At 51.0% G+C, this 9,703-nt stretch overlaps 1 protein-coding gene across 1 annotated transcript in view; it reads right to left on the bottom strand.

The window, feature by feature from the left end:
• Positions 1 to 5,835: 5,835 nt before the first annotated feature.
• Positions 5,836 to 9,703, bottom strand: part of CAPN11 (calpain 11) — a 19,945-nt gene continuing 16,077 nt past the window's right edge. Inside the window, exons 12-22 of the mRNA XM_004674016.2 lie at positions 9,448 to 9,459; positions 8,963 to 9,174; positions 8,361 to 8,400; positions 8,195 to 8,263; positions 8,054 to 8,111; positions 7,871 to 7,935; positions 7,523 to 7,591; positions 7,002 to 7,080; positions 6,777 to 6,893; positions 6,304 to 6,362; positions 5,836 to 6,187 (exon numbers count right to left, since the gene is read on the bottom strand). Of these exons, the coding sequence (XP_004674073.1) occupies positions 6,161 to 6,187; positions 6,304 to 6,362; positions 6,777 to 6,893; positions 7,002 to 7,080; positions 7,523 to 7,591; positions 7,871 to 7,935; positions 8,054 to 8,111; positions 8,195 to 8,263; positions 8,361 to 8,400; positions 8,963 to 9,174; positions 9,448 to 9,459 (807 nt within the window). The 3' untranslated portion in view covers positions 5,836 to 6,160. The remainder of the gene's footprint in view (positions 6,188 to 6,303; positions 6,363 to 6,776; positions 6,894 to 7,001; positions 7,081 to 7,522; positions 7,592 to 7,870; positions 7,936 to 8,053; positions 8,112 to 8,194; positions 8,264 to 8,360; positions 8,401 to 8,962; positions 9,175 to 9,447; positions 9,460 to 9,703) is intronic.

Below are 9,703 nucleotides of genomic sequence, written 5' to 3'. Positions count from 1 at the left end.
GGAGGAACTCCTAGTGGAGATCCCCACAAGGGGGTGGGGAACTCTGGGTGCTTTACTGGGAAACTTATCCTTCCTGCACTCGGCACATTACTCTTAAAGTTCATTTTTTTTTAAAGATTATTTATGCATACAAGAACTGGGCTGTAGGCCAGAGGTGCAGGGGGTGAGAGGATTCACCAGAGACAGAGTGGGGAGCAGAACAGGCAGATTGAAATACACTTGCTGAGGGCAGCAGCGGGTGAGACAGGAGAGGTCTGCTGTGCCATATGGGTCATCTCCCTGGCCAGGGATTGAATTCATGACACAGTGGCTGTTGACAGCTTGATGGCACTGAGACTTTAATTCCTGCACCACCAGGGAGGCCCTAGCTGGGCCCCTTTCAAGCATGTAATCCCGCTAGGTTGTGCACTAACATGGGGTGAGGACCAGATTTGGCAGACAGGATAGGAAAGGCCAGACCCAGGTTGGAGTGGGAGTATCTGATTTAGATCTGGATGTGGAGGAATGTGGTGTGTACAGTTTGCATACATGTTGGATGCATTTTAAAAAAGATTTATTTATTTATGCTTACAGAACCGGGATATAGGCCAGAGGTGGGGTGGGTGAGGGGATTCATCAGAGACAGAGTGGGGAACAGAACAGGCAGATGGACTGAAACACACTGCTGAGGGGAGCAGTGGGCGGGACAAGAGGTCTGCCAAGCCATATGGGTCAGCTCCCTGGTCAGGGAATCAAATTTGTGCAGCAGGGGGCTTTGGAGAGCTTCATAGTGTGGTGCTTTAACCCATTGCACCACCAGGGAGAGACAAGATGTTTTAATTAGATATAGTTATTAAACATATTCTCATTCATCTTACTTCTCAAATACAGAGTAGCCATGCGGTGAAACTCCAGGGGTACCTCTCACATCAGATCCCAAGTAAACAATCCTGTCCTTTAGCTGTTCAGTGAAGGGACTGTGCTGGAACCTGCAGGAAGCCGTGTTGGCCACCTGTGGAATGCTTTTGTATGCCAAGCCTGGAGCACAATGCTTCACTTTTATTACCTTTGTTGCACATACCCCAGCCCTCTGAGATCGGTTCTGTCACCAGTTGACAGAAGAGAAAAAGGAGACTGTTAGAGAACTAACTTGCCCAAAGGCCACTTGCCCAGAAGTGGGTGCACAAGGTACGGAGGCTGGGTCGGCATGTTACGACTCCTCAAAACCAGCTGGGGGCTGCCCAGGCCTTTTTTTGTTGTTTAATATTAATTTATTTATGCATACAGAACTGGGGTGCAGGCCAGAGGTGCAGGGGCGGTGAGATGTTGTACCTAGTTCCCCAGACCGCTTGATCTGGTGATGGACCTGCTCGTGGAGTGTGGGTGAGGCTGCCTTCAAGGAAATTCCCCTCTCAGTGAGCAGGTGCATTATCTCCACTCTTGTTTTGCTAAAAGATTCAAAACATGTAACTACTTGATTTGTTAGGCCACAAGAATCCCTTGCTTAGTAAGCCAAGACTAAAATGACTCTCCCATGAAGAAACAGTATTGACCTTTGTAAGTTTTAGTAATGGTAACTCAATGTTTCTTAGGTTAACAAGTAACTGTTTTCTGTAGTGATGTCTCTAATGACTGAGTATGAATTTCTGAGATATGATTAATTATAAATTAGTACTTTGATATAGTAAATTTGACTGTAAAGTGTCGCTTTCTTTCCCAGAAATGTAATTAATCATGCAATGCTTCATATTGTTCTTCTGTCTGATTAAAAAATGTGGACGTGATGGGTATCAAATAATAATGCCAAATTTTAACATATAAAAACCCTGCTGTCTGGGCAATAAACGGAGCAGTTTCTCCAAGCTTTGGAGTGTGCTGTCTCTCATTTTTCTCTCTTACAGAACCTCAGAGCCGACGCTTTCTCCACCCTCTTCAGGACCCGAAACAAAATTTGGGGCTGGTCCCCGACAGTGAGAAGATTCACCACAGACAGAGTGGGGAGCAGAACAGGCAGACTGATGAAGTACATTGCTGAGAGGAGCAGTGGGCAGTTCAGTGGGCTGCCATGCCATGTGGGTCAGCTCTAGGGCCAGGGTTAAAACTCGCACTGAAGTGGCTGTGGTCAGCTTACAGTGCTGCATCCTAAGCAGTTATGCCACCCGGGAGGGTCCTGCCCAGGACTGTTCAAAAGAATTATGGACTTGTGGTTTTGGGGTTTCCCTGTCCTGCTCCCAGGGCTCTTTGCTCCAAAGAGAGCAGTTCCTTGGAGAAGAGGGGTCCAGTGAGGAGCTCAGGAGAGGAAGTCTATAAGAGACTCCTTCAGGGACCATGGCCTTTCTCAAGAGGGGAGAGGAAGGGAGAGCAGGAAAGCGGGTTTAGAGCTGTAGAGCTCCCTATAGTCCTCTGTAGGGAGGATTGACTCAGTTTAATGTTTGCAGTCACAAGCTGTGGGGGAACAGGACTAGTGCTGAAAAGCAATCACCAACTCAGGAGGATCAGGATTCTCCAAACCCCTACTAAGTATAAGATGGGGGACCTCCCTGGTGGTGCAACAGGTTAAAGCTCAGCACTGTGAAGCTATCTGAAGCCACTGCAGCATAAGTTTGATCCCCGGCCAGGGAGCTGACCCACGTGGTGCAGCAGACCTCTCCTGAATCACCAGCTGCTCCCCTCAGCATGCTCCCCTCATCTACAATATTTCTGTAGATCCACCTGTTCTGCTCCCCACTCTGTCTCTGGTAAAGCCTCTCACACGCCCCCCACCTCTGGCCTGTACCCCAGTCCTTGTATGTATAAATAGATAAATCTTTAAAAGAAATGTAAAAGGGATAGGTGGTTTTAGTGCAAATAGAAAGAAGCCTCAGGGCACTACTGTGGGAGGAAACTTGTACTCCAGGTAATTTAGTAATTTGAGGTTGACAGGTCTCTTATCTAAGGGAATTTTTTTCCCCCTCTGTGGGAATTAAGAACAGGTTGGGGCCCTCCCTGGTGGTGCAATGGGTCAGACATGGCACTGCAAGCGAGCTGCAGCCTCTTCAGTGTGAGTTTGATCCCCGCCCCAGAGCTGACCCACATGGCGCGGCAGACCTCTCCTGGCCTGCCTGCTGCTCCCCTCAGCAGTGTACTTCGTTGATCTGCCTGTTCTGCTCCCCACTCTGTCTCTGGTGAATCCTCTCATTGCCCCTGCAGCTCTGGCTTGGACCCCAGTTCTGTATACACAAATAAATACATCTTAAAAAAAAAAAAAAAAAAGAACAGGCTGAAAGTTTGCTTTCCCAGGTCACAGTATATGAGAAGTTGGACCAAAAGGGGAAGCTACAGAGACATGGAAGGATGGGGAAGTGCCGTGGTGACTCAAGCTGTGCAACTTCTGCCGCCAGACACGGTATGGATGGAGGGGAAATGCTCTGAAGAATCAGACTTTCCACGCTAACTTATGTTATTGTTACAGGGCACCCCAATGTGGATTGGGTTGCCTGTCTGTGGGTCTTCACCTGCGTGCTTACGATCCAATTGTATTATGGACACACTCAAAAAGGCTAAATAATGGATTTATTTATAAGGAGAAAGGTAAAGGAATAACCCAGGGAAAGAGGGAGAGAAACACAGGTTAACTGGGATGTCCTACCAGTTCTGCTGACTTGGACTCCACCGGCACGCTGAAAACCGATCAAGAGCCAAAATGATCAGCCGCGAACCACCAGGCCAAGAGACCCCCAGAGCCCGCATGTCCAGTTTTATCCCAACCTGGCTGCTCAGCTCCACCCTCACGTCCCGGCGTGCTTCTCCTTGTTATTGATGGGATTAGTAGTTCCAGCATCTGGAGTGCGGGCGGAGTCCATGAAACCTGTACCTGTTACATTATGACCTCCCTTTTTTGTATAATCATAATATTAAAAAATTCTGAGCAACCTTCAGTTTACAACTGGGTTGCTTAGCCTCATAAGGCGCTGCCTGGCCCAGGCAGACAAGCACAGCGCCAGGGCAAGAAATTCCTCTTGAAGTCAAAAGTGATCTTGCAATTAATTGGCTGATTAATAAAAGCAATTGTCTGTTATAGCAAAGTTAATATTGAGGCAGTACTAAAACATATTCTTTTACTGCAGACAGACTAGAACCCAAATCTCATCCCTCTACTATTTCACAAAGCCTTCTATTCAGTTTCTAAAGAACTAATTAAACTTTCCACTATCTAGTCTTTAGATATGGAAATTAACCCAAGTCTGCTCTTCAGAGCTAATCAGGTTTTCTACTGCCTAGACTTCAAGGAAATTCACTTAAGCTTTCTAACTAGTTTTTCAGGATCCTACTCTCTAGTCTTTAGAGAAAAAAATTCACCCAAATCTCTTATTCAGAGCTAATTAAGTTTTCGACTGGACTTCAAGGAAATTCACTTAAACTTTCTAACTAGTCTTTAAAGAACTTTACTGTATTTCCTTTTGTGATTTCTTCTTCCTGCCCTCACTTTACCCCCTAGGATATCTCAATGAAAATGAAAGCCAAAAAGCAATAAATAAGGTTAAAAAGGGACTTTATTTTGGTTAAATCTTACTGTGGTAAATATAGTAATATTAGTCTTAAATTTTATAAATCTATGTACCTGTTTTAACCTTAATAGATTGATTTTTAAAATAATGTTATAATCTCAACTAAAGGTCAAACCGACCTCATACTATTCTTAGAAAAAAAGGTGATCGTGATCTCAGCCCAATTCATATGCTAATGTCATCCCACTGCTTGCTTGAAATGTATAAAATAAACCTCTGCTGAAGGCAGAGCAGGAAGACTTGCACCCAACTCCGATTCTGTGTCTTCTTCATGCCTGCTCCCCTTTCCCCCCTTTTTTTTAGGAATCTCCGCTCAATGACGCCGCTCCCACCTTGAGACCCTGCCTGTTCTGCCCCCCAATAACCTGTGATTGGGGACAAAGAGTCTCCGACACAGTGGCTGTGGAGGGGGACGCTGGAGGTATTTCAGCAGGAGAGTGGGTGGGGAGGAGACGCCAAGCTCCAAAGCCAAGAACTGGTGGACCAGGATCCACAGGTCCTTGGGGGGGGGTGGCAATCATTGGACAGGGAGCAGATTTATAACAATAATAATGATTTAAATCTGGACATGGTAGGAAAATGAGTTCACTACTGCTGAAGTCCTTACCACTCCCAGCTTCTTCATTCATACTTTGGTGTTGGAATTCTGCAGGTGTTGGAATTTTGACTTTCCAGATGTCTGCTGGGGCCTCCCTGGTGGTGAGTTAAAGTACAGCACTATGAAGCTATCCGCAGCCACTGAGGCCTGGGTTCAATCCCTGGCCAGTGAGGCGACCCACATGGCTCAGCAGACCGCTCCTGTCTTGCCTGCTGCTCCCCTCAGCAGTGTATTTCACCAGATCTGCCTCTTCTGCTCCCCACTCTGTCTCTGGTGAATCCTCTCCCACCCCCCATCTTGCTGCACCTCTGGCCTGTACCCCAGTTCTTGTATCTTAAAAAAAAGATATCTGGAAAAAAAAAAAGATATCTGCAGAGTCATCTTTGGAGAACCCAACAGGAGATGAAAGAGGGGTTCAGGCCCCATGGCCCCTCACTTTTCCCGGCTCAGCAGTGACAGGTCGATGGCCGAGGCTTGTTCTTTCTCTCTTGCTGCTCCGTGATCACATACCTCTACCAAATGTGTTCTTGGCACCCATGGCGCTGACCACAAATGCCAACAGTGCCTTGTAGTTTTCGTGACCCCCCCCCACTTCTCCAAATGCACCCTGAGAGCCCCTGCCCGCCCTCCACTCCTCTTTCTGCCCTAAAAACAGAAACACAGAAGTCAGTGGCGAGTGCTGTTTATTATAACATGCCCCCAGTGAGGGAGAGAAGGGCTGTGCCAGGAGAGGTGGCCAGCAGGCAGGTGTGAACCGGGCAGAAAGCACAGAGCTTCCCCAGTCAGGGGACTCTAGGAAAGTGTCACTTAATCATTAGTAAAATATACTCAGAGGGGAAGAGAGCCTGGTGGGGGCTGCCGGAAAAACAGAAAAGCTTTAAGCTGGGAACATGGGCAGGGAGGTGCTGCTACTGTAGTCATGGTGTTTGCGACCAGATGCTGCCACCAGCAGAGACCACAGAGCTGACAGCAGCAAGGATCACATGAGACCCTTGGATCACATGGGGCCGAGCCGGGAGCCAGGGCCCGGGGCCGTCTAGCCCCACATGGTGATCTGCAGCCACTGGGGACAGAGAAGCAGCAGGTCCGAGAAGGGCAGAGGTAGGGGAGGGGCAGGATGGCCCGGGCCTCAGGCCTGGGCTGGACTCCTGGAGGGGCCCAAGGAATCCGTTGACATACCTGGTTCAGGTTCAAGTGAATATAGCCAGTATTTTTGGGGTCCATAGTTAGAAAGTAGGCTGTTTGGGGGAGTGGAAATGAGACCGTCAGCAGTTTGAAGGACCCTCTCCCGAAGGGGCAGGGGTCAGAAAGGGCCAAGAAGCTCATCTCTCATGCTCCCAGCTAACCACAGCTGGGCCCAGCAGGGAATTCATGAGTCACACAGCCTTACTGTGAGCCAGGCCCCGGTCCGAGGGCTCTTCAGAAAGCAGCATTTAATCTGCAGCTCTGTCCTCTGAGGACAGTACTGTCATCATCCATACTAAGCAGTCAAGGGGATAGAGGTTCAAAAAGAGAAGGTGACCTGCTCCAGGCATAGGGCCAGCAAGTAGGGGAACTGGGGTGTGAGCCCAGGAAATGGGGAGGGGGCGCTGAAGCAGCGCTCCCCAGGGAGGTATATGGGGAAAGACCAGTGGTCCCCATGCCCGGCTCACCGAACATAGCCTTCAGCCTCAGGAAACAGGTGATGAAGTCGTCAAAATCCAAGATCATGTTGTCATTGGCGTACCTGGCCACCAGCACCTGCATCACCTTGTTATTCACCTTGATACCTGAGAGGGAGAGAAGAGCTGGGGGTGGGGGGGGCAAGACCCAGCTCTCTGGCTGCTGCCCCCTCGGTCCCTGCCCCAGCCCTCCTGCTCCTCGCCGGCCCTGGCCACCTGCTTTCTCAATTGCCAAGCGCATCTCATAGGCGTTCAAGGTGCCCGAATGGTCCTCGTCACACTCTTTGAAGATGTCCTGCAGGGCCGAGTGTGTGGCAGGGTGGTTGAAGTGATACTTCAGCAGAGTTGACTCACGCAAGACCCCGGGCGTCCTACTCTGGCCCAGCCCAAGCTCTCGCTATTCTTATCACCTAGCGACAGTTCACTCCAGGCTTGGAAGAGAGACTCTGGCGCCCAGCCCTGGGCTCCCCACATTCGTCCTTTGTGCTGGCCTGGGCGGCACTGGTATTAAGTGTGCTGTGACCTGCTCACATACCAGCGCCCCTGTAGGCCCCGGCCTGCTGTGCGGGCGTGCGCACGCTTGTGCTGAGGCCCACGCACGTAGTCTGGGTGTGCACGCACTGGGCGCGTCTGTCTAGTCAGGGGCGCCTCTTCCATTTTCATCCTGACTTACCCCTGCTTTTTCTTGGGGACTTTCCTTTCTTACCCCTCTAAATTGCCCTTCCAATATCCTTTACCGTCCACTTCTTGATTTTTTTCCACAGGATCTGGAACTCCAGAAGCCCCAGTTTGCCAGAGCCATTTTTCTGGGAGGTGGTCAAGGATATCAGAGGCGGGGTGAAAGAGGGTATCTGGGGCCAGGGAAGCAGAGGGGCTCACTGAAGGGGAGCCTCCCGACTAGGGAGTTCTGTGGAGTAATTATGGTAATGGCCAAAAGAATTGGCACCTTCTGCCACCCCAGAGCCTAAATCTCTGGCAGGAAGATGGCTGATCAGAGAGACAGCCACCTTGGGGCCGGCTTGGGGTTGCGGGGGTGGCGGGGGTGGCGGGCACTGGACAGGGCTGCCCACTGGGCAGGAAGATACGTCCATGAGGTTGATCATACAGCGGCACACGTCCAGGCCAAAGCCCTTGGTCTTGAGGACCTTGACTGGAAGGAAGAGTAGGAAGAAAGAGAGTGAGCCAGGTGTTGTGGAGGTCACTGTGCGGGTCAAGGTGGGGCACAGGTGATGGGGGAAGGGTTGTGAGTTGGGGAGTGGAAGACTCACATCTGGAGGCCATCTTGTTGAGTAGTTTTTGTAGCTCACATATGCCTATCTCCCGGTCCTAGAGAGGGAGACTGTAAGTCCTGCTCTGGCCCTGGGCTCCCGTCTACCTCCACCAGGCCACCCCAGCCCCCAGATGCTCACCTCTCCTCCAGCCACTATCTTATACAGATTTGTGATGTCCTGGTCAAGGGCATCTTCAGAGATGCTCTCCTGGAGGGAAAGGCGTGGGAGAGGGGCCCAGAAAGTTCTTCACACACCCTCCTCCCCATTCTTCCTTAGACCCTTCAGTCCCACAGCCTCCCCTCACCTCTTGGAGCTGCTCTGCATAGTTGGCTTCATCCAGTTCCCTGGTCAAAAGTGAAGGAGGGCCGCAGCGGTTACCAGGGGTCAGGGAGACAGGGGTGGGTGGCGGGGAAGTCACGCCATGCGTGAAGCAGCATGGCCCAGGTGCCGTACTGGGGTTGGGGTTCTAGTTCTGGCTCTGCCACTAACTGTCATTTTCTCTCCTTGGGCCTCAGTTTCCCTAACTGTAAAGTAGGAGTGGAGGACCCACCCTGGTGGTGCAGCGGGTTAAAGCACAGCACTAAGAAGCTAAAGCCACTTCCGCATGAGTTCGATCCCTGCCTGCCCCGGAGGTGACCACATGGCATGGCAGACCTCTCCTGACCCGCCCGCTGCTCCCCTCAGCAGTGTACTTTTTCAGTCAGTCTGTTCTGCTCCCAACTCTGTCTCTGGTGGGTCCTCTCACCCCCTGCATCTCTGGCCTGTACCTCACTTCTATATGCATAAATAAATAATCTTTAAAAAAAAAAAAGTGGAGTTGGGGGCGGGCCAGATAACTGCTCCCTGAACGTGGCATCTGAAAGCTCTTGGGCAGGAGCCCTTGGAGCAGAGAGGGGGGGCCCTCACCAGGACTCGCTGTGCTTCTCTGTGAAGACCCGGAGAAGGAAGTCGGCATCCAGGTGGGGCTCAAAGGTTGAAGGAATGATGATATATTCCCCCGGTGGCAGTCGGAGATGGCTGCTCACCTCCCGGGAGTTGATGAAGATCTCTGAGAAGCCATGGTCCTGATACTTCACGAAGAAGTCCTTCTTCAAGTGGATATCCTTTATGTTCTGCAACTACAGGCACCCTGGGGCTGGGTGCAGGGCAGGAACAGGAGGGCAGGGCCAGGGGGATCCCCAAGGTGAAGTCTAGCTGGGTGGAGCTTTGGGGAGGCACTGCCCAACTGGCAGGTAACCTTGGCAGGGGTTCTTCCTTCGTTGAATCCCACCCTGGCTAGACTCCTAGCTCAGTGGTCCCCAGAGCCCTTTGAATCCCACCCCTTGCCTGTCCACATGAAAAAGGAGATGGGGTGAATGCATGTCCAGAACCAAGCTCCACAGCTTCTGTACCTCCTTTGGGACCTGGGAAAGGAAGAGGGAGGAAAGTTAGCTCTCCCCTACGGTGGGAGGGCTCAGGCCTGCGGAAGCCAGGAGGAGCGTGTGTGCGAGAGCTCGTGTGTGTGCGTGCGTGTGTGCATGTGTGCGTGTGTGTTGGGGGAGGTGGTGGTAAGGGCACAGGTATGCTGGCAATGGGGTGAAGTGTGGAATCCCACAGCTAAAAGTCTCAGCTTTGATAAAGAAGGAAGGGTGGGGGGAGGGAGGGAGG

The sequence above is a fragment of the Condylura cristata genome, unplaced genomic scaffold, assembly GCF_000260355.1.
Source record: "Condylura cristata isolate star-nosed mole 26May11 unplaced genomic scaffold, ConCri1.0 scaffold00001, whole genome shotgun sequence".
NCBI lineage: Eukaryota > Metazoa > Chordata > Mammalia > Eulipotyphla > Talpidae > Condylura > Condylura cristata.
Note: the sequence above shows the minus strand (reverse complement) of the source record. Positions and strands in the feature narration are given on the sequence as shown.